Below are 22,693 nucleotides of genomic sequence, written 5' to 3'. Positions count from 1 at the left end.
CACCACGGCGAGCAGCCCACAGGCCACTGGACCAACCCTGATACGGGGGCCCCCTAGAGGGACACCCCAGGTGGTGTGGGCAGGAGGCTAAGTCTCGAGAGATGCAGATAAGGAGCTGAGGCTGCCTGGCTGGAAAGCAGAAGGCCGGGCGCGCTCGGCACTGCCTTTGGAAGGGGTATGTTGCCCTGTCCCCCTTTGGAAGGGACTTCCCGCCTCACCAGAGCCTGCTCACCCCCAGCGTGGCCTGTGCCCACCCACAGCATGGCCTGTGTTCACCCCCACCGTGGCCTGTGCCCACCCGCAGCATGGCCTGTGCCCACCCACAGCGTGGCCTGTGTTCACCCCCACCGTGGCCTGTGCCCACCTCCAACGTGGCCTGTGCTCACCCCCAGCGTGGCCTGTGTTCACCCCCACCGTGGCCTGTGCCTACCCACAGCGAGGCTGTGTTCACCCCCACGTGGCCTGTGCCCACCCCCACATGACCTGTGCTTACCCACAGCGTGGCCCATGCCCACCCCCAGCGTGGCCTGTGCTCACCTGCAGTGTGGCCTGCAATGCCTGCACAGCTTGGTTCCACAGCTGCCAGCGGTCAGTGCCTGACTGCCTGTACTGAGACCGCAGTTAGCCCCATGTCACAGAGAAGGAAGCCGAGGCCCCAAGGTCACAGAGCAAGTGACTCACCAAGTCTTGGCCCCATCTGATGTGACATTGATTGTCCTGAGGAGGAGTGGTCAGCAGTCTGAGCTGGGGAGCAAGCCCCCATCCTTGGAGACGGGATCGTGGGGCAGCAGCCGGGGGCAGAGGGCAGGGCTCAGGTGGGAGGTATGGCGAGCAGGCATCGAAGGCTGGACGCTTCCACAGAGCCTGGCCTCTCCTAGGTAGGCCCGTGGTTCTGTGGCCATGGGCTTCCACAGAGCCGGGCCTCTCCTAGGTAGGCCCGTGGTCCTGTGGCCGTGGGCTTCCACAGAGCCGGGCCTCTCCTAGGTAGGCCCGTGGTCCTGTGGCCGTGGGCTTCCACAGAGCCGGGCCTCTCCTAGGTAGGCCCGTGGTCCTGTGGCCGTGGGCTTCCACAGAGCCGGGCCTCTCCTAAGTAGGCCCGTGGTCCTGTGGCCGTGGGCTTCCACAGAGCCGGGCCTCTCCTAGGTAGGCCCGTGGTCCTGTGGCCGTGGGCTTCCACAGAGCCGGGCCTCTCCTAGGTAGGCCTGTGGTCCTGTGGCCGTGGGCTTTCTGCTCCGGAGCTCTGAGCTTGAGGCCACAGTGACAACTCCGTGTCCTGCTCATAGCCGACCTGCTGGGGCATCAGAGCCCCCAGAGGGGGCCTCAGCTGGTGCGCAGAGCAGGAAGCAGACAGGTCCCGTGAGACCCTGGTCTCCCTCCTGCCTGCCGGAGCCAGAGCTCTTGACAGCTCAGGGAGTGTTCTGGATCCGGCAGAACCCAGGCCCCAAAGCCCTAAGACCCGTGTGTATTTTACCCGAAATCGAATCCATCTGGTTCTCATTTATTTACACTTAACTCATCAAATGCAATTTTGCAAGAGCCGCTCGATGGCCAAGAGGCTTTTCTGCCTAAGCTGCCCTTCTGAGAGAGCAGAGGCGGGGGGGGGGGGGGGTGCACAGCCCTTGGGGACCAGGTGGGAGCGCTCAGTGATGGGGGTTGGGCTTCCTGCTGGGGTGGGGGGGTGCCTCAGCCTCTGTGCCCCAACATGCACCATGCCTCGGCGGGAGCTGGGAGTCCAGGGCCAGTGCAGGACTGACACCTAGTAGGCCCCTGGCAGCCAGGAAAACACGGGTGGGGTCTGGACAGAACAGTGTCTGTCACATTGTGAAACGCTCATGGGACACAAAGCGACCAAAGCTGGATCCAGAAGTCATGTTATAAATAGCTGCAAACCTGGAGGCTTGGTGCAGAGGACAAACAGCCAGCTATTAACAAAAGCAAACCACTCGCACCCTGGGCCAAAAGCGGACCTCATGGGCAAACCACAGTCCTGCCTGCCGCGGAAGCAGACCCACCTACAGCCCGCTGGTGTCAGCGCTGGAAACACTTCCTCCTGGAAAACACCCGTCAGTCACAGTGAGACAGGACATGCCCGGGGGGGGGGGGGCTGTGCCAGAGGGGGCAGCACAAGGCCCAGGGAGGGACAGGAGCTGCCCCTCAGGGCTGGGCACTGATCCTTGGGACCAAAGTGCCAGTCCTCTGCCAGCAGTGGCGACCACCCAGACCGAGGACAGGAGGCGGGAGAGCCAGCAGAGGCGTGCGGCCGCGCCTGTAGGGGTGCTGTGGGGCAGGGGAGACGCCTGGGCAAGGGGCTGAGGCCGAGCCATCAGCCTTGGGACTGCCCGGGTGGCAGTGTCAAGGGTGGGGGCTTTGACGCCAAGGTAATGCCCAGGCCTCGGTGACTGTGTGAGGTTCGGGCCAGGGCTTTGTGCCTCCCCCACTCCCACCTTCTGCCCCCCAGGGCTTTGTGCCTCCCCCACTCCCACCTTCTGCCCCCCAGGGCTTTGTGCCTCCCCCACTCCCGCCTTCTGCCCCCCAGGGCTTTGTGCCTCCCCCACTCCTGCCTTCTGCCCCCCAGAGCTTTGTGCCTCCCCCACTCCTGCCTTCTGCCCCCCCCAGGGCTTTGTGCCTCCCCCACTCCTGCCTTCTGCCCCCCCCAGGGCTTTGTGCCTCCCCCACTCCTGCCTTCTGCCCCCCCCAGGGCTTTGTGCCTCCCCCACTCCTGCCTTCTGCCCCCCAGAGCTTTGTGCCTCCCTCACTCCTGCCTTCCGCCCCCCAGGGCTTTGTGCCTCCCCCACTCCTGCCTTCTGCCCCCCAGGACTGTGCCTCCCCCACTCCCACCTTCTGCCCCCCAGGGCTTTGTGCCTCCCCCACTCCTGCCTTCTGCCCCCCAGGACTGTGCCTCCCCCACTCCCACCTTCTGCCCCCCAGGGCTTTGTGCCTCCCTCACTCCTGCCTTCTGCCCCCCAGGGCTTTGTGCCTCCCCCACTCCCGCCTTCTGCCCCCCAGGACTGTGCCTCCCCCACTCCCACCTTCTGCCCCCCGGCTGCTGACTGAAGGAGCCACACGGTGCGCATGTGCGGCGGGTGTGCACGTGCAGCCCCTCTGTCAGCCCGGACCCCAGGCGGTCGCCATCAGCTGAGGGCCGGGAGGCTCAGCTTCCCTCCTTCCTGGCTGCCTTGCTTGCCACCCTCCTGGCGCCAGCAGCTCTGGTGACCTGGTCACAGTGCCTCTGCATACGTGCCAGGGCGTGTTCACCCAAGGGGCTGAGGCCGGTGCCTCGCTGGCCCTGGGGCCTCCTTCCACTCTGTACCCCCCAGTTCTGCCCAGCTGAGGGTTTCCTGAGGAGAGGCTCCTGGAGCCGGCCTCCGGGGAACCCTCGGCTGTGGTTACAAACACAGGTGCTCTGCTTCCCACTGTGCCCCCCACCCCACCCCGCCGGAGTCTCGGACCCTGCCCGTCCCAGGCCTTAGTGGCTGTTGACGCTCTGTGTCAGCCTTCCCCAAGGACTGTCCCTGATGCCAGCAGGACCCCCATGTGCAGAGTGTGCTGGGCTCGGCCCTGTCCGAGGGGCTAGTTCCCGTAGAGCTGGTGCCAGGTCTGGCGGGGCCTCCCGCAGGGCCCAGTCTGTCCTGGGCCTGGGGGCAGGGGGCCAGGGCTGGGTTTCCGAGAGCTTCATGGGGTCTCCCTGGCAGGCAGTGCGGGGCCCAGCTCAGACTCACCCTCCTGCCAGAGCCCAAGTGACTCCTGGCTGCCTTCGCCATATTGAGGGCCAGTGCTCCTTGACTGCACTGTGCTGCGCCTTCCGGGAGCCTTTGCTCTCAGATCACCCCCCTCCAGGCTCAGCCACAGCACCCACGGCTGCGCCTCCAGGAAGCCTCAGGTCCAGCGCACAGGCCGCCTGATCGGTGCAGGGACTTAGGCGGCCCCCGGGGAGTGTGGCGCACAGGCGGGTACTTGGTGTGTGTGGAGCGAATGACCAGCAGGCCATTCTGGGGGTCCACAGGAGCAAAAATAGCTGGGTCAGGGGGAGGAGGCGTGGCCCTGACCACTCTGGAGAGGCGAGCAGGCTGTGGAGGGCCTCCGTGCGCCTGTGCCTGCTGCACTCCAGAGCTGGCCCCAGGTCTCCACCAGGTGTGACCTCCTGACCCCGAGCACCCACCCTCGCCCTGGCCCTCTGCTGGGTGTGCGTAGACATGAGCAGACTCAGGTCCCTCCTCACCCCAGGGCAGGGCAGGGCAGCCAAGCTGCGGTCCAGGCGGAGGAAGGAGGCGAGGAGCGAAGGCTGGCCAACCTGGAAGCAGGCGTGCAGGGCTCTGCTGGGCCAGGAGCATGACACAGGGGGTCCTCTGTGCTGGGTTTTGGGAACGTGACTGTGTAAGGTGGGGTGGGGCAGGCTGTGAGCATCACGACTCACGCCAGCGTCCTGTCACTGCCGCAGCTGGGCCTGAAGGCCCCTCAAGTCAGGGCTCTGGACTGCGGCTCTTGGGGCTTCCCGTCCCCTTCTGTCTCTGTGAGCACCCTGGGCAAGGCTCATCCGTCTGGTAATGAGGTGCTGCTGCCGTACCCCGGCCTAGAGCGGTTGTGTGGGTTGATGGGGCCTGGCTGGCAGGAGGTGTTACTGTGCTGAGAGGAAGCCAGCCAGGTGCTCACCCCCGGGGTGCACGTGAAGGGGCTTCCCTCCAGGCCCGAGCTGCACGGGCCCACTGCTCCATGGGCGGAGAAGAAGGTGGCCTGCTTATGCCATGAGCACTCTCGGAGGCTTCCTGGAGGACACAGTCTGCAGTTCCTGACGCCCTGAGAGTGCTTCCTGAGGGCAGAGGCAGACCTCTGAGCCTGGCTCCCTTCCGCCGTGAGCGCGCACCTCGTACCAGAGTGCCGGGGAGGCAGGGGCCCCGTGTGCAGAGTGTGCTGGGCTCGGCCCTGTCCTGGGCTCGGCCCTGTCCGAGGGGCTAGTTCCCGTAGAGCTGGTGCCAGGCCTGGCAGGGGCCTCCCGCAGGGCCCAGTCTGTCCTGGGCCTGGGAAGACCATCCATGGCCCAGCTGCCCCAGGTGGTCACTTTGCCGACCTCCAGGGCCTGGGGGTACTCCTGGAGCCGCAGGCCCTTCATTCGGCCGCTGGGGAAGTTGGGGGACTTGGCAGCCCTGATGTGCTGCTCTGCTCAGGGCAGGGGTGAAGCTTGTGTTTGGGCCACAGTGGGAAGAGGGTGCAGAGGGGCAGCCCCCTCTTCCCGCCTGCTTAATCTTGGGGCTTTATCATTTGGGAGTCGGGGAAAGAAATGTTTACATGGCCTCGCATTTGTTTCCAATTATTCATCAGTATTGGCGAGGCATTGTTCCGTGCTGGTGTAAACAGCCCTGTCCAAGGCCTAGCCACCCTGCCCGGGCCTGAGGGCCTTGCTCTCAGCGAGGTGCAGGGCTGGGCCAGGCCAGATGGCTGCAGATGGGTGGCACCAGGGAGCTTGTTCTTGTCAGGGACCAGGTCGTGCTTCTGCCCCGGGAATTGAGCACTTGAGGGCCTGTTTTGTTTGCTTGCGACTGAACCTTCACTGGGGCTGGGGAAGCCAAGCTGCAAGCGTAGACTCCGGAACAGGAAGAAAGGCAACCGCTGTGCCAGGAGGGGTCTGACGGAGCCCCAGGCACAGCCGCCTGCATTCAGGGCTCATCGTGAGGCTGTGCCACGGAACTGGCATAGGTGCCTCCATGGGTCCTGTCGGACCAGAGGACTCACTATGGCGATGCCGGGGCAAGCATCAGGGACCCACGAAAGTGGGCCCACGTTGACCCCAGACACCAGCCCGGGGTAGGACTAGCCTCTGCTTCATGGTATTTTTTTTTTTTAAGATGTATTTATTTGAAAGGCACAGTTACACACAGAGAGAGAAAAAGGTCTTCCATCTGCTGGCTCACTCCCCAAATGGCCGCAACAAGCAGGGCTAGGCCAAGCCGAAGCCAGGAGCCACAGCTGCTTCTGCGTCTCCCACATGGGTGCAGGGTTCCAGGGACTTGGGCCATCTTCTGTGACTTTCCCAGGTGCGTTAGCAGGGAGCTGGATCAGAAGTGAAGCAGCCGGGACACAAACCGGCACCCATATGGGATGAGGGCCCTGCAGGCTGCAGCTTAACCCACTGCGCCACAGCGTCGGCACCTTCATATTAGCCTGGGCACGTTTGCTGGCTCAGCCAGCTCGGAACAAGACGTGCTCTGGAGCCGAGCCCTGGTGGGGGCCCTGCTTTCGCTCTGGCCTGCTTGTGATTTTGCTCAGGTTCCTCAGGTCCCTGTGCCTCACTCCGGGTCCTCACAGATGACATGGAGTCAGTCACACAGCCCAGCACCCAGATTGCCGACAGGGTCGAAGGAGGACGAGGCGCCCTGCTGAGAGCTGTTTGGGATCCCAGGCAGACCCCCAGGGCAGACACTCGCTGTGCCTCGGGGCTGCCCCCAGCAGGGCTGACGTTGGCACTGGGCCTCCAGGGAGCCGTGGGCAAGATGTCGCTGAGCAGGGGCAGGTGTCCCGATTCATCCCCGTCTGTCCCGTGCTCCGGGGGCCGGCCTCCCAGGCCTGCGGTCCGATCACGCGGCCACCTTTGCCTGGAGCCGTAACCCCTGGGGGCCCTGAGCGGCACTTCCTCCTCTGGCTGCCACACGGCTGACATTTGAGCTTGCTGGAGAGTAATGACCCTCCTCCTCACAGCTGGCCTCAAAGGCAGCCGCCCGTCTCTTGGGTGGTAAAGTGGCCTGCTGTCCGCCGGCCTCGGTAGCGCCAGCTGAACTTGCCCCAGAGCGGACTCGTCTCCAGGTCAGTGCAGGTCACCGCCTGCCTCACCTTTTCCATCCTTTTCGTCCCAACAGTGAGAGAGATCTGTGGAAAACAGAACTGCTTAAAGAGTGCCTGTGTGTGCCGTGCCCGTGCGAGTGTGCGTGTGCGTGCTGGGGCCGGAGGACTGGCTAGGAGCAGCCAGTAGCCCACGTCGCCTTTGTGGTTTCGTATATTTGCCTATTAAAATGACAATACAGACATGGAACATTAGGGTTTAAGAAGCCCTTCTTTCATTAAACAAACTGACAGAGTAGGGGTTATGACTCTGGTAATTGAAACATGCTGTTCTGTTCAAGACCAGAACTCCATAAAGACTCTTTTCAGCCAATAACACCCTTTGTGCCAGCGGCCTCTGGTCAGAAGTGCGTGTGGGCCCTGGGGTCTGTCTCCCGGAGAGTGGGAAAGACGGCTTGGCAGCCTCCCTGCACTCCTGGCAGCCAGAGGTCAGGGCCTTTGCAGGACCCCCCCCCCCCACTCTCGGGACTTCTGAAGCCAATCTGAGGGGCCCAGGGCCTCAGGGTGCCGCGGACACCCTGGCTCCAGGGGCTTGTGCCGCTGGCTGTGAACCCGAGGTGCCACTGAAGACTGAGGCTCTCTGGGGCCTGGGTGGGGAGGCTGTGTGTGACAGGGGACAAGCCTCACGCTGCACGGTCCACTGAGAGCCCAGGTCTGAGTGCTGCCTCGGCCACTCCCTGCCTGTGGGGCCTTGGGAAGCTCACTTTGCTTCTGTTCTGTTTCTCCTGTAAAGTGGGGGTTTTTCCTGGGGTTGACCAGGAGGCTTGCTGATTCAAGAAGGTGTTCACGGGGCTGGTGCTGTGCTGCAGCGGGTTTAGCCACCATCTGCAGTGCCAGCATCCCATGTAGGCGCTGCTTCGCGTCCCAACTGCTCTGTTTCCCATCCAGCTCCCTGCTGTGGCCTGGGAGAGCAGTGGAGGGTGGCCAGAATCCTTGGGCCCTGCACCCGCACGGGAGACCCGAAGAAGCTCCCGGCTCCTGGCTCCTGGCTTCGGCCTGGCCCAGCCCCAGTTTACAGCCATTTGAGGAGTGACCCAGCGGGAAGATAGATAGATAGATAGATAGATAGATAGATAGATAGATAGATAGATCTCTCTCTCTCCTTTGTTTCCCTATAACTCTTACTTACAAATCAATAAATATTAAAAAAAAGAAAAGATGCTGACAACTGTGCTGGTCACACAGGAAGCGCTGAGTCAGGGGCAGCAGCATCCCAACCATGAGGGCTCGGCCTCCATAGGTCACCCAGGGCACCCACTAGGGAGCACCCCCAGAGCACGTCTGTGCAGAGCACCGTGGAGCAGCCCTCCCTGCAGGGGAGCACTCTGCAGCACTGTGGAGCACTGTACACAGCACCATGGAGCAGCCCTGGAGGGAGCACTGTGGAGCACTACTGTAGGGAGCACTGTGCACAGCACTGTGAGTACCCCTGTAGGGAGCACTCTGCACAGCACTGTGGAGCACTCATGTAGGGAGTATTCTGCACAGCACTGTGGAACATTGTGCACAGCACCATGGAGCAGCCCTCCCTGCAGAGTGCTCCAGCACTGTGGAGCACTACTGTAGGGAGCACTGTGCACAGCACAGAGGAGCAGCCCTGGAGGGAGCACTGTGCAGCACTGTGCACAGCACAGGGGAGCAGCCCTGGAGGGAGCACTGTGCAGCACTGTGCACAGCACAGGGGAGCAGCCCTGGAGGGAGCACTGTGTGAAGCATTGTGGGGCAGCCCTGTAGGGAGCACTGTGCACAGCACTGTGAGTACCCCTGTAGGGAGCACTCTGCACAGCACTGTGGAGCACCCCTCCCTGTAGGGGAGCATTCTGCACAGCACTGTGGAGCACTACTGTAGGGAGCATTGTGCACAGCACCATGGAGCAGCCCTGGAGGGAGCACTGTGCACAGCACTGTGAGTACCCCTGTAGGGAGCACTCTGCACAGCATTGTGGAGCAGCCCTGGAGGGAGCATTGTGCACAGCACTGTGAGTACCCCTGTAGGGAGCACTGTGGCTCTCTCTGTGTGGTCTCTGGTGCACCTAGGGGAATGGCTGTCTGCGTCCTCCCGGTCAGGTGTGACTGCCCTCCTTTCTTTCCTCCCACAGACGTGGACGAGTGCCAGGACAACAATGGAGGCTGCCAGCAGATCTGCGTCAATGCCATGGGCAGCTACGAGTGCCAGTGCCACAGTGGGTTTTTCCTCAGTGACAACCAGCACACCTGCATCCACCGCTCCAATGGTGAGTACGGCCGTGGGCCGGGCCCCGTCCAGGCACACAGCCCTGGGGCCTCGCGCGTTGATTCTGGCGCCCTGGGGTCAAGGCAGGGGCTCTGGTGTGGCCTGAATGGCTTCTTTCTTCTGGTGTTCTACAGGGAGGTCTCGCAGCCCTCCCTCGCCCTGCCTCACCTGGGCTGTCGGTGCTTACGGGAGAGCGGAAGCAGAGCCACAGGGCGCAGGATGACCGCTCTGGGTAGGGAGCTGGCCGCGCTCAGGCAGCATCGGGGCCCCTTTTCCACAGTCCCCTTGGTCGCGCACTTGAGCTCATCCCAGACTGTGTGGTTACCGCGTCACCAGTCATCCTGGGATCCTGTGGCCAGGAGCCTGCTGCCCCCTGGAGGCCTTGGGGGTGGCAGGCTGGCCTGGGGAGGAGCTGGGGACCCAGGCCGCGTCGGGCCAGCTGGAGCACGAGGGTGGTCCCAGGACAGACCAGACGGGGCAGGCTGACCTCCAGCCAAGCCCAGCAGGCGAAGGCACTTTGTGTGTGGAGCACTGCCAGCCAGATCCTGGAGGAGGGTCCTGCGTCGCAGGGCTGTGAGCGGGGACAGGGCTAGGGGTTGGGGGCCTGTGCTTGGAGGAGGGAGGCTCCCTCGCAGAGGGCACCGCACCGCCGAGGCAGAGGGCCGCTCTTGCTATAGATGATGGCGGGTTCCCGGGTCTCAGCAGCCGAGGCCCCTGTGGCCTGGCCGTCCTGAGCGCTCAAGGGGGAGATACAAAGGCGAAGGCCAGACTGGTGGACAGACAGGTTCACGGAGGCTGGGGGCGGGCAGGGAGAGGCCCCTGGGCACGCGGCCCGAGGAGGCGGGGTCAGCAGGACCCCTGGGAGCCCAGCTTCGCTGCCTGGAGGGCCGTGTCTCCGGCAGCTGCATTGCTCCGGCAGGGGGGGCAGGGGCTGGCGGAGCCCCCAGGTGTCAGGTGGTGTCGGCAGGAGCCAGCTGCAGGCTGCAGGCGGGGCCTGGTTCCGAAGCCCGTGTGAGGGAGCAGAACTGCTGCAACAGTCCGTGGAGCCCCGACGTATGTGCTGGTGGTCTCTGCAAAGGCAAGCTGGGCCTGTGAGTCCCTGGCCTGCCGCGTCCCCTGGAGGACAGGGCGGCCGAGCTGTAGTCACGTGGTCCGGCCTCCCACTGCCCCCCGCGAGGTGGCTCAGCCAGACTTGCCAGCCGTGGTCCGTGAGGTCACGCTGCTCAAGATGGAGGCAGACCCCATCAGTGGGTCCGGTGAGCCCACCAAGGGGACAGATGCGGGTTCATGGGGAGCGGAGGGCGTGGCCGGGGTGCCTGCTGCACAGGGCTTTCCCCAGACTAGGCTCCTCACGTCCCCTCCCCACTAGGGAAATGCCGCCCCACTCCTGGAGCCGCCTCCTGAAGGGCGGAGGGCAGGGACTGGTGTTCATTAGGTGGACCCAGACGCATTCAAGGGGTCCGCCAGGGTCAGTGCAGGCTCCCGGCCCGGAAGCAAGGCCACGGGACTCTGCCCTCCCGAGTGGCCTTGCTTCCCAGGCACCAGCCCCAGCCCCGGCAAGGCGTGCGAGTCTGGCCCGGGCTGCGGCTGCGAGTCTTAGGCTCCCAGCGCCAGCTCTCCATGCGACTTCCACGCTGCCACTCTGGCCTCTTCGGCTCTCTTGGTTGTGAAAGGACCCAGGCACCTCCTGTCGAGGGACAGGTCCATTGTGGGGCAGTGGCTTGAAGCAGTCACGTGCGCTGGGGTGGAGACCGTCTGCAGTGTCTGGGGCTTCAGAACTGTGCTGTGCCCTAGGGACCCAGCCAGGCTGCGTCTGTGTCCGTGCCGGGAGGGGCCCAGAGCAGAGGCGCTGGGCTATGGCCAGTCTCCCTCTGCTCAGTGCTCCCCAGCAGCGTCCTGGCACCGCGACAGCCCACACTCGCCTCCCGTTCACCCCTGGGCCACCCAGCCCAGCCACACCGCCCTGTGCCCGGCAGTCCACGCGCCTTCCCTCACCCCTCCTTGTTCTTGTCTTCACGTCGTGTTGTGCTGCTGGAAAGTACTGCCCCCGGCGCCCTTTTCCGCAGTGAGAGTCCATGAGGAAGTGGACAGGGCACTGAGAGGCCTTGGCGTGGCTGGCCGCGTGCCTGCGCGTTCATTCTTTGTGTGCCGGTGCTTCCTGGTTGGGGGGGTCCACCTAGGAAGGGGATTGCGTGCCGAGTAAGGATTAGGAGTTGCTGCATACTCATGAGCTGGAGAAAGATACCGTGGGCATCTGGGGCTTTGGTTTCCTTTGCTGGCAGAGCCATCGCTGGTGTGTCCTCGCAGGCTGGGAAGGATTGCTGCGTGTCCACGCTGGTCCTGGGCACCGCTGGTGGCTGCCGGGCCATGCGTGTCCACGCTGGTCCTGGGCGCCGCTGGTGGCTGCCGGGCCGTGCGTGTCCATGCTGGTCCTGGCCGCCGCTGGTGGCTGCCGGGCCGTGCATGTCCACGCTGGTCCTGGGCACCGCGTGGGAGGGGGCGCAGGAGGCCACCCTCCCCAGGTGGCCGCTGCGTTCTGCCCTCAGCAGCGAGAGGAGACCACACGTGCTACCACCCGGGGGAGTGGCCCACCTCGCAGAGAGGCGCAGGGGCTGTGGGTCCCGACCTTGAGGAACAGGTTGGGTGGTGGTCCAGGGCTGTGCACAGGGTGACCCGGGCTGACAGCCGGGGTCCCGCGAGCATCAGGCTCAGCTCAGAGCGCTCACCACTGTCTAGCCCTAGGGCTGTCCCCAGGGTACCAGCCACCCGGTCCTCCTGCAGAGACTGCGTGGGGTGCCAGGCCCACGCTGCGGCAATCAAGGGTTGAGACACGAAGAGGGTGGCGAGGTCCTGTCACTCATGCCGCTCCCAGGCCTGGGGCACCCGCCCCACCTGCTCCTGCCTGGGCTCCCACCCCCGAGGCCTCTGCTGCACGGCTGTCCTGAGCTGAGCCCTCTGGGAGAAGCGTCGGGCTCTGCCCGCCCTGTGCTCTGGGGCGGCCTCTGTGCTGCTGGCCACAGCTCCCGAGAGCAGCCTCCCCAGGCCCGGGGACAGCGGTCACCGGGACTCTGCTCTGGAAAGGACGGATGGAAGGAGAATGAGAGGAAGGCAGGGCCGGGCAGGGCCGGGCAGGGCCGGGGGCGTGGCTTCAACACGCAGGGCCAGAGTGGCCCGGCACTGGTGTGGAGTGCAGGAGTGGTGCTCAGCTCGCCCATCCTGGGGCTGTGTGGTCCGGCTTGGCCAGCGCGTGCCGGCAGTCAGTGCACTCTGGGTGGGCCCGGGGTTGGGGGAAGGGGATACGCAGGCTGCCTCTGAGGGCCCTGCTGGGAAGAAATGTGGCCACACAGCCCAGAGGCCTGCTGTGCACCCGGGGCCTCCTGCTGTGGGAGGTCCCCAGCAGGGGCCAGCAGCCGACCCAAGTGCATTTCACCTCCAGCAAGTGCTCCTCCCAGTTTCTTTAAATGTGTTCTGCTCTCCACCTATGGACGTTCCTCGTGGGACTCAAGGCCGCGTGTCTGCAAAGCTGCAGACTTGGCATAAGAAGGACACTGGCCCCATCCAGTCAGTGGTAGGGGACAAGAATAGGACAGCTTCGCTTCCCGAGCAAGTCCTCTTGTGTGGATGGTGGTGGCCAGAGCTGTCTGCAGTGCCCGCTCACTGCAGGCCTGCTGCTGCCCCTGGCCACGCAGGACCCCAGGTTCCAGACCAGGAAACCAAGGCACTGTGAGGGCAGGGGTCTTGCACAAGGTTGCCAGGGGCTTGGCACTACCGGTGCTCTGCCAGTCTGGTCCCAGGGCCTTGGCTCCTGACTGCCCACCTACAGAGGGCAGACAGTGCAGAAGGTTCCAGAACCCCTCTCAGGATCTGGCCAGGCTTGGTGAGACCTGGGAGGGCCTGGGCTACCGCAGAGATGCCTGGGGTCTCAGCTGGCGCCACCCGCAGCTCCAGCACCAAGTGGGCCTCTTTTTTTTTTTTCCAAAAAATTATTTTATTTATTTGAGAGACAGAGATAGAGAGGTAGAGACAGAGAGAGATCTTCTTCTGCTGGTTCATTTGCCAAATGGTTGCAACAGGTGGAGCTGAGCCAATCTGAAGCCAGGAGCCAGGAACTTCTTCCAGGTCTCCCACGTGGGTGCAGGGGCCCAAGCACTTGGGCCATCCTCTGCTGCTTTCCCAGGCAGCATTAGCAGGAAGCTGACGGAACTGGAGCAGCCAGGACTTGAACCGGTGCCCATATGGGATGCCGGCACTACAGGCCAGGGCTTTAACCTGGTGTGCCACAGCGCCAGCTCCCAAAATGTGCCCCTTTAAGCCCCAGGGGTTCTAAAGCCATTTTGTGGTGGCAACCTCCCAGAACGTCTCACACGCCTCCCTCTCTTCTTCAAGGGAGCAGCTCGCGCTTGCTTGGCGTCTTCTCTCCTACACTTGGCCATTCTCACAGGCTCATCTTGGAGACAGCCTCCCTTCTTAGGGCCAGAAAACAGGCGTTAACCTCCGTCCCCACACTGAACGTCCTCAGGCCTGCGGGAAGAAAGTGAGGCGAGGCTTCTCTTTGGATGCCGCTGTTACCGCTGGGCGCCACTGTCTTCTAGTGGGTCTTGCTTTGAAGCGTGGCAGCCGTGGCCTCCTGTCTGCGCACCAGGCTACAGACGCAGGACGTCTGCCTGTTGGCGGAGCGCGGGGGCTTTGGAACTGCTGTCTGCCTCCTTGTGAATTCTTAGATTCACTGATTCCGGCAGAGTGCTGACTGGGTTCTGCAACAATGTGCTGGTTAAACTAGACTCAGGTATCTTCTGTATTGAACCCATGCATGGAGGATGTTGGCGCCCTGTTCTCCTCACCCAAGTTTGTAGTGATAGATCCCTGAGTACAACTGGAGGCAAAGCAATGGGATTTTTTAAAATCTTTTACTGTAAAGTAAGTATTCATGAGAAGCTGCAAGCATAGTAGAAGCCCAAGGCTGGGCCTGTGGCCAGTGGTTGAGGTGTCCGTGCGCAGGCCGGACTGCCAGGATTCAGTGCCCAGCGCCGGCTCCTGACCCTAGCTTCCTGCTAGCGCAGATACTGGGGAGCAGCAGGTGATGGCTCAAGTGCCTGGGCCTCCGCCGCCCACGTGGGAGACCTGCGTCGTCTTCCTGGCGCCCAGCTCTGTCCTGGCCTGGCGCCATGCCATGCGCCCTCGGTGGTGACATCTGATGTGGTCAGAATGCAGTGTGAGCACCAGGAACTGCTGTCGGTACAGGTGTCCTTGTGGCTTTCTGCTGTCCTACTACATGTGGGTCACAGTCAGGACTTCGCGCCGTGAAGTGTAACTGAACAGCTAAATACTCTTTGCCAAGCAGTGTTACAGGCGCATTACCTGACTTAACTAAGTGGGCTGTGCCGTCTAATGCCCACATTAATGCACTTTTGAAGGTAAAAGGAAACATTATTATTATTATGCCAGACCAGCAGGTGTGGACCGTCCCAGGCAAACTGAGCTATCTGGTCTCCTTAGTGATGTTTCATTTAGTCCTTGAACCTTGTGAGGTGGATACCACTACCCTGTGCTGTGGGTGTGTGTCAGAAGCTCGGAGGCAGATACTATACCCAGACACTGTGGCTCCCAGGAGTAGTGCTAGGACTGAAACCAGGGGCCATGAGTTCAGATCACAAGCACCTTCATACTTTTCTCTCAGTGTTTATTTTTTTATTCTTATTTGAGAGAGAGGCAGAGACAGCTCCCATCTGCTGGTTCACTCCCCAGATGCCAACAATGGCCAGGACTGGGCCAGACTGAAGCCAGGAGCCCAGAGCTCCATGGAGGTCTCCCCATGTGGGTGGCAGAGACTCAAGTACTTGGGTCATCAGCTGCTGCCTCCCAGTGTGCACACCACAGAAAGCTGGAACCTGGCGTGGGCCTGCACAGGGCCTCACCAGGGCGTTAATAGGGAATGCGGGCTCTGCATTCCTAAGCCAGCTCCCACTGCCCCTTCCCAGTGCTTGAAGGGAGCACGCTACCCTCTGCTTTGCCTCTTGTTTTTCTCAGGTGTGGAAATGGAGTTCTGAGAAGAGAGGCCTCCTTGCCCGATGAGCGGTCGGCCTGCACGGGGCTGTGGCACCCAAAGCTGCCTGGGCCTGGGTGTAGCGTGCTGAGTGGTCAGCATAGCCCTGAAGAGCAGGGCCCAGGGGCTCAGCCAGTGGGCTGTTCAAGGCCTCGGTGCTAGGAGCCTAGCAGGTGACCTCTGAGGTGACCGACTGGCGGACAGAGGGCAGGCGGTCAGCGGGCAGAGGGCCGGCGTGACCTGGGGCAGGACTGAGGAGATGGGACGTCGGCAAGGGTTTGCTGTGGGAAGGTGAGGGCAAGAGTGTGGCCAAGGCGTCTGGGTCCAGACGTGGGTTGAAAGCAGTAGACCTGAGGCCGACCTGGAAGCAGGATCAGAAGCCAAGGAGAGAGGGGTGAGGCCAGCACACGCCGGCCTCCCTGCTTTTCCAGGATGGTGTCGGGCAGATGCCACCTGACCCCCAGAACATAAGACAGAGGGCGGACTCTGTGGCTCCCAGGCTGCAGGGCCGGGAGGTGATGTGTGTGCATTTCCGTGCACCAGGCAGCCTCCTAGGGGATGGGAGCCCCTGGACGTGCCCGGCACTCTTGTATAGTTACTCTTAGCCCTGACTCAGACCACCCAGCCAGCACCCTGCTGTTTCACTCCCTGGCCGTCGTCCGGCAGCTCCAGGGTCCTTCATGCAGCCAGCCTGGCCTTCACATGGCCAGAGTTCTGTCCCATCTAAGACGTCAGCGTGGTTCCGGTGGGCCAAGGGTGAGAGTTCAGCTGCTCCGTTCCCTCCTGAAGAACGCGCACCAGAGCCTGAAGCCAGCTACGGGCTGGTGGGAGGGAGAAACGGGACTTCCTGTGACGGGAATGTGGGATTTGCTGCAGGGGGAAGCAGCGCCTTGTCAGTTGCAAGCAGGACTTTGATCATGGCTTCAGGATGGCCTTGCTCACCTGGCGGGGAACCCCGGGAGGACTGGCGGCTGAGAGGGTCTGGAATTCCCACGGGGGCATCAGGGGTGGCAGCAGGGCGGAGCAGGGGAGGGGGACAGCAGGGTGACACCTGAAGGAAAGGTGAAAGAGAACTGACATCTGGGGGGAGGGGACAGGAGAGTGACACCTGGAGGGAGAGGACAGAGGTAACAGGACAGTGAGGGAGGTGACAGGAGGGCAGTGAGGGAGGTGACAGGAGGGCAGTGAGGAGGTGACAGGAGGACAGTGAGGAGGTGACAGGACAGTGAGGAGTAGACAAGAGGACAGTGAGGAGGTGACAGGACAGAGGAGGTGACAGGAGGACACTGAGAGAGGTGACAGGAAGACAGTGATGGAGGTGACAGGGGGACACTGAGGGAGGTGACAGGACAGTGAGGGAGGTGACAGGAGGACAGTGAGGAGGTGACAGGAGGACAGTGAGGGAGGTGACAGGACACTGAGGGAGGGGACAGGAGGACACTGAGGGAGATGACAGGAGGACAGTGAGGAGGTGACAGGACAGTGAGGAGGTGACAGGAGGACACTGAGGGAGGTGACAGGAGGACAGTGAGGTGGTGACAGGACAGTGAGGGAGTTGACAGGACAGTGAGGGAGGTGACAGGAGGACAGTGAGGGAGGTGACAGGAGGACAGTGAGGAGGTGACAGGAGGACAGTGAGGAGGTGGCAGGACAGTCAGGGAGGAGACAGGAGGACAGTGAGGATGTGACAGGATAGTGAGGAGATGACAGGAGGACAGTGAGGAGGTGACAGGACAGTGAGGAGGTGACAGGAGGACAGTGAGGAGGTGACAGGACACTGAGGGAGGTGACAGGAGGACACTGAGGGAGGTGACAGGAGGACAGTGAGGTGGTGACAGGACAGTGAGGGAGTTGACATGACAGGTAGGTGACAGGAGGACACTGAGGGAGGTGACAGGAGGACACTGAGGGAGGTGACAGGATAGTGAGGAGGTGGCAGGAGGACAGTGAGGGAGGAGACAGGACAGTGAGGATGTGACAGGACAGTGAGGATGTGACAGGAGGACAGTGAGGAGGTGACAGGAGGACAGTGAGGGAGGTGACTAATGACCAGCAGAGGCCTGCCACCTTCTCGCTAGGTGCCGTGTTTGTCTGTCGTGAACAAGGTGAGGCTTAGTTCTTTTTGCGGCATGGAAGCCCTGGTGTTCTGGCTCCTCAGGCCTTGTACAGGTGTGTGGGCTCCCTCTTGTCCCTCTGAAAATGCCAGGCCCTGTTCTGCCCTCTTGGCTGCCTGTTTCCTGGTGCCCTGGCAGGGCCCCTGCTGAACTTGGGTGCCAACCTACCTCTCCTCCGGGCTTGCCAGGCCTGGCCCCAGGAATCAGGGCTTCTCTGTGGTCAGCGCCTTGGGTGCTGTTGGAGGTGGGCTCTCCTGCAGGTGTTTTAGGGTTGGGGGCAGCTGGGCTCCGCCTGCCGTCTGTTCCAACTTCACCGGCCACGCGCCCAGCTGCTCCGCCCGTGGAGGACTCGATGCCTCCCTCTTGCTAGACTTCCCGTCACCCAGGGGCTACAGGAGAGGCCGACTGTGGAGGGCTTGGGCAGATACGTCACAGGCTGCAGGTCCCCGAGAGGTCCTGAGACCCACTCCCCGGCAGAGAAGGCCACGTTCTTGCTGCTTGAACAGGTGCCTGAGAGCGGGGGATTTATAAACAGCAGCAGAAATACCTTTTCACGTTTGGAGGCCTGAAGCCCAAGACCAAGGGGCCAGCAGACTCTGTGTCTGGTGTGGGCCCCATCCCCGCTTCCCAGAATGCACCTTTCGCCACAGCCTCAAGCGGCAGACGGGAGAAGAGTGCTCCTTGTAAAAGACGCTGATCCCCTCCGTGCGGGTGGGGCCTGCCTGGCCTGGGCCCCTCCGGAAGCCCCCCACCCCGCACTGCTGCTTTGAGATCCAGTTTCCACCCGGATTTTGGAGGAGCACAGCATTCAGACAGCAGCACGTGCACACCGCATGTTGGGCTTGAAGGAAAGCGTTTCGTTTGAGCCAGCTCGCGGCTCCTGTGTGCGTGGGTGGAGCTGAGGCGCACGCGTTGCAGGAGGCCAAGCACGCCCTGCCCCTGGGACCTGAACCCGCCACTCCAAGCTCAGTGCCTCGGGACTGGCCCGGGGGCTCCTTGGCAAAGGCCACCGGTGATTTTTGGGAGCAAAGCCCCTGGGGCTGGGTCAGGGCAAAGAACTGGTGGCTGTCCCCCCAGGAGCAACATCTGGGCAGCCTGCGTCTGATGCCTTGTCCTGGGCGCTTCCTGCCCACCCGCATGCTTGTCCCCAGCCTGTCACCCCATGGCCGTTCCCCAGTTGGTCCTTCATCCCCACATGGCTGCTTTCATCTCAGTTCTGCGTACCTGTCCTTGACCCGCAGCCCAGCGGGACGCCTTCCTCCCCACAGCCCACCAGGCTTTGCCGCCCCCCGCCCCCCTCAGCTTCCTGTGGTTGCCGCTCGGGATCAGCCCGTGAGGCCCTTCAGATGAGCGCTCTCCTCCAGGGCAGAGGGGACGCTGCACCCGGTGGTCAGGGCCGGGGCTGGCCGTCTGGTGCCAAAGCCGGTCTTTCTCTCCCTCCCCACTCCCTTCCAGATTCAAATAGCGGGCCGTGGCCAGAGATCCGCAGGCCCTCCAGGCTCTCCTCGGACATACAACAGCTCAGGGTCCTGTCAGTGCTCCTGTTGGCTCCTGGGATGTGAGATATGGGCCAGGTATTGGCCTGAGGGGCCCCAGCATGCCCTGCCCTGGTCCAGGGCTTTCCATCGCCGGCTGTGGGTGCTGAGTCAGCATGACTGAGACTGCTGTGTTTGAAATGAGGGCGAGCAGCGTGGCCGTGCCTGGGAGTCCCAGCCCAGCCTTAGCGACTGCCCCCTGTCAGCCACTCCCTGGTGTGGACCAGGGAGCCAGGCTGGCATGCGGGGCAGCCCGGGCGGGGTTGCAGGTTCCCTCACTCCCCTGCCTGCTGCAGACCAGGTGGGCAGGAGAGTGAACAGCCCTCGGGCGTCGCGGGGAGATTTACAGCGCTGCTGAGGGAGGCCGGTGCTGGCCCTGTGCGGTCCGGAACGGCCCTCAAGGCGGGGACAATAAATCCAGCCCATTATTTTTTATGAGCCTCCCACCCCATAAACAACTCCTTTGGCTGGTGAACTGGCTTCACGCCCTTCTCCTGGCCTGGCCCCGAGCCAGGGGCACCCCTGAGCGACTTCACGACATGAACGGTGGATGTTCTCCCCGGCTACAGAGCTTCAGGTCTCCTGGAATGGACGCTGCAGGTGGTGGGGCAGGACGGGGGTTGGGGGTCGGGGACACTTGGACGGGACCAAGAAAGAGGTAGCTGGCCCGGCACTGGCTCCCTTCTCAGCTGCTAGTCCTGGGGCCTCAGTTTCTTGCTTGTAAAATAGGACAAATCTCAGTGTGTTTCACTACAGAGTCGTGAGGATCGGAGTGAGATCCAGGTACAAGACCTGCCCCTAGCGAAGCACCTGGCTCTGCGCAGCACCGAGCTCCGTGCCTGGACTTCGGCAGGAGCCGTCAGACCCCGAGAATAGGCTGTGACGAGGTGCTGCTCTTAGGCCCATCCTGCGGGGGAGAAGCAGAGAGAGCTGCCCACCGAGAGCAGAAGCTGACCTGACTGCCCGTCAGAACAAGGGCACTGAGCTGACAGACGGATGGAAGGGTAGCCGCAGGGTCTCCCCAGCCCGAGCCCCGGGACACAGGGAGCTCCCGCCTCTCTGTCCTGCTCTCTGCCAAGTTGGGCAGCAGCTACCGCCCTCAGGCCATGGCCTGTGGCCTCTGGCCTTTCCAGGGCCTGCCCCAGCTATCCCAAGGGCTCCAGCTTCCTCCTCACAGAGTTAGAGAGAGGAAGAGAGAGAAAGTCTTCCATTTGCTGGTTAACCATCACCTCCTCAAATGGCCAGTGCTGGGCCAGGCCAAAGCCAGGAGCTTCCTCCAGTTCTCCCACATGAGTGCTGGTGCCCAAGGACTTGCACTGGTTTCCCAGGTGCAGCAGCAGGGAGCTAGATCAGAAGTGGAGCAGGGGCTGGCACTGTGGTGTAGTGGGTAAAGCTGCCGCCTGCAGTGCTGGGATCCCATATGGGTGCCAGTTCAAGTCCCAGCTGCTCCACTTCTCATCCAGCTCTCTGCTATGGCCTGGGAAAGCAGTAGAAGATGGCCCAGGTCCTTGGGCCCCTGCACCCACATGGGAGATCTGGAAGAAGCTCCTGGCTCCTGGCTTGGGATCAGCACAGCTCCAGCCGTTGTGGCCAATTGTGGAGTGAACCAGCGGATGGAAGATCCCCCTCCCCTGCCTCTCTCTGCCTCTCCTTCTTTCTCTGTGTAGCTCTGACTTTCAAATAAGTAAATAAATTTTTAAAAAAGAAAGTGGAACAGCCAAGACTCAAACCTGCACCCACATGGGATGCAGCCCTCCTTGCCACGACGACGTCCTTGTCACTTCTATGTCCCTGGCTCTGCCCATACAGCTCCCTCTGGAGGAAGGTCGTCCCCACCTCTACCATTGCTCACCAGAAAACACTATGGCAGCACCTCCGCCCACAGCCCTCCCGGTTCCATCCATGCTGCACCCTCAGCCTCCCTGCACTGTCCCTCCTGTCTTTGCTCGCAGATCTTGCTCTCTCATGTGTAGATCTGCCCCTGTGCCTGAAGACCGCCTGCACCCCCGGGATCCAGCATGGGGCCTATTAGGGAGCCGGCAGTTAGGACAGCTAAGGAGGCATCCGATCTGAAAGGGCCACTCCTGGATGGAAAGCCCGCCTGCACACCTGTTCTGGGTAGAGTGGACCTGTCCAAGACCACCATAGCCGTGGTGGCGGAGCTGGGCTTTGCCACGGGCCTCTGGGCTAGGCCCCAGGACAGAGCCTAGCCCCTCACTGCAGCCTAGGCTCAGCTTCCAGCCCAGGCATTGTGAGCATAGGCCCCGCATGAGAGCTTTGCAAAGCCAGGGGCATAAGGAGAGAGGCCACTGGGTAGGTGCCCACTTGGCTGGGTGGGACCGGGGCAGCAGTCCTGGACCATTTGGAACTGACCCCTCCACAGCCCGTGGGTCTCGTCAGGGAAAAGTGGCCACAGAGCCTGAGCCGACCTCTTGGCGGGGTATTGAGCAAGCTGTCTGGCAGTAGGAACTTCAGGGCTAAGGGTGTCTCAGCCTGTCCCCGCCCCCAGCCTCCTTTGGGGTCCCTGTGAAGGAAGGGATAGGGCTGATGGTAGCTGGTACAGGTGCCTATTTAAACTGGGACCTCAGAGAGACGAAGTGCTGTTCCGTTTTTGGTATACAGGTATAACCTGCCCTGAGTTGGCACATACTCAGTTGTTATTTATCTGAAATTCAGGCTCAGTGGGCATCCTGTGTTTTCATTTGCTAAATCTGGGAAAGAAGAGACACTGCCAGCCTCCCCGGCCAGAGGCGAGGCAGTCTCCTGTCCAGTCCCAGCCTGTCTGAAGGCATCCCCTGTCCAGTCTCAGCCCATCTGAAGGCATCCCCTGTCCAGTCCCAGCCCGTCTGAAGGCAGTCTCCTGTCCAGTCCCAGCCCGTCTGAAGGCATCCCCTGTCCAGTCTCAGCCCATCTGAAGGCAGTCTCCTGTCCCATCCTAGCCCGTCTGTGGGCAGTCTCCTGTCCAGTCCCAGCCCGTCTGAAGGCATCCCCTGTCCAGTCTCAGCCCGTCTGAAGGCAGTCTCCTGTCCCGTCCCAGCCCATCTGAGGGCAGTCTCCTGTCCAGTCCCAGCCCATCTGTGGGCAGTCTCCTGTCCAGTCCCAGCCCGTCTGAAGGCAGTCTCCTGTCCCATCCTAGCCCGTCTGAAGGCAGTCTCCTGTCCCATCCTAGCCTATCTGAAGGCATCCCCGTCCAGTCCCAGCCCGTCTGAAGGCAGTCTCCTGTCCAGTCCCAGCCCATCTTGAAGGCATCCCCTGTCCAGTCTCAGCCCGTCTTGAAGGCATCCCCTGTCCAGTCCCAGCCCGTCTGAAGGCAGTCTTCTGTCCCATCCCAGCCCGTCTGAAGGCAGTCTCCTGTCCCATCCTAGCCCGTCTGAAGGCAGTCTCCTGTCCAGTCCCAGCCCGTCTGAGGGCAGTCCTGTCCAGTCCCAGCCCGTCTGAAGGCAGTCTCCTGTCCAGTCCCAGCCCTTCTGAAGGCAGTCCTGTCCCATCCCAGCCCATCTGAAGGCAGTCCTGTACAGTCCCAGCCCGTCTGAAGGCAGTCTCCTGTCCAGTCCCAGCCCGTCTGAAGGCAGCCTCCTGTCCAGTCCCAGCCCATCTGTGGGCAGTCCTGCCCTGTCCCAGCCCCTCTGAAGGCAGCCTCCTGTCCAGTCTCAGCCCTTCTGAAGGCAATCCTGTCCAGTCCCAGCCCATCTGTGGGCAGTCCTGCCCCATCCCAGCCCGTCTGAAGGCAGCCTCCTGCCCTGTCCCAGCCTGTCTGAAGGCAGTTGCTTGTCCAGTCCCAGCCTGTCTGAAGGCAGTCGCTTGTCCAGTCCCAGCCCGTCTGTGGGCAGTCCTATCCAGTCCCAGCCCGTCTGTGGGCAGTCCTGTCCAGTCCCATTCGTCTGGGGGCAGGAGAATGTGCTCTAGGAAGCTGCCCAGTCCTGGGAGAGATTATGGT

The 22,693-nt window shown here is 62.4% G+C and overlaps 1 protein-coding gene across 10 annotated transcripts in view; it reads left to right on the top strand.

Annotated features, from left to right (window-relative positions):
• SCUBE1 (signal peptide, CUB domain and EGF like domain containing 1) overlaps positions 1-22,693 on the top strand; it is a 116,187-nt gene that overhangs the window by 34,272 nt on the left and 59,222 nt on the right. For 8 of the 10 annotated variants that reach the window (XM_089307686.1, XM_089307691.1, XM_089307687.1 and 5 more), the window contains one exon: positions 8,931-9,065. In XM_089307686.1, coding sequence (XP_089163812.1) covers positions 8,931-9,065 — 135 coding nt within the window. Of the gene's footprint in view, positions 1-1,955; positions 2,074-8,930; positions 9,066-22,693 lie in introns of those variants that run through there. The other 2 variants (XM_089307688.1, XM_089307694.1) reach the window with 2 other exon arrangements.

This window comes from Oryctolagus cuniculus, chromosome 11 (assembly GCF_051225735.1).
Source record: "Oryctolagus cuniculus isolate XC-2025 breed Fujian yellow rabbit chromosome 11, ASM5122573v1, whole genome shotgun sequence".
Classification (NCBI taxonomy): Eukaryota; Metazoa; Chordata; class Mammalia; order Lagomorpha; family Leporidae; genus Oryctolagus; species Oryctolagus cuniculus.
The sequence above is the reverse complement of the archived record's forward strand: the minus strand, read 5'-3'. Positions and strand labels throughout refer to the sequence as shown.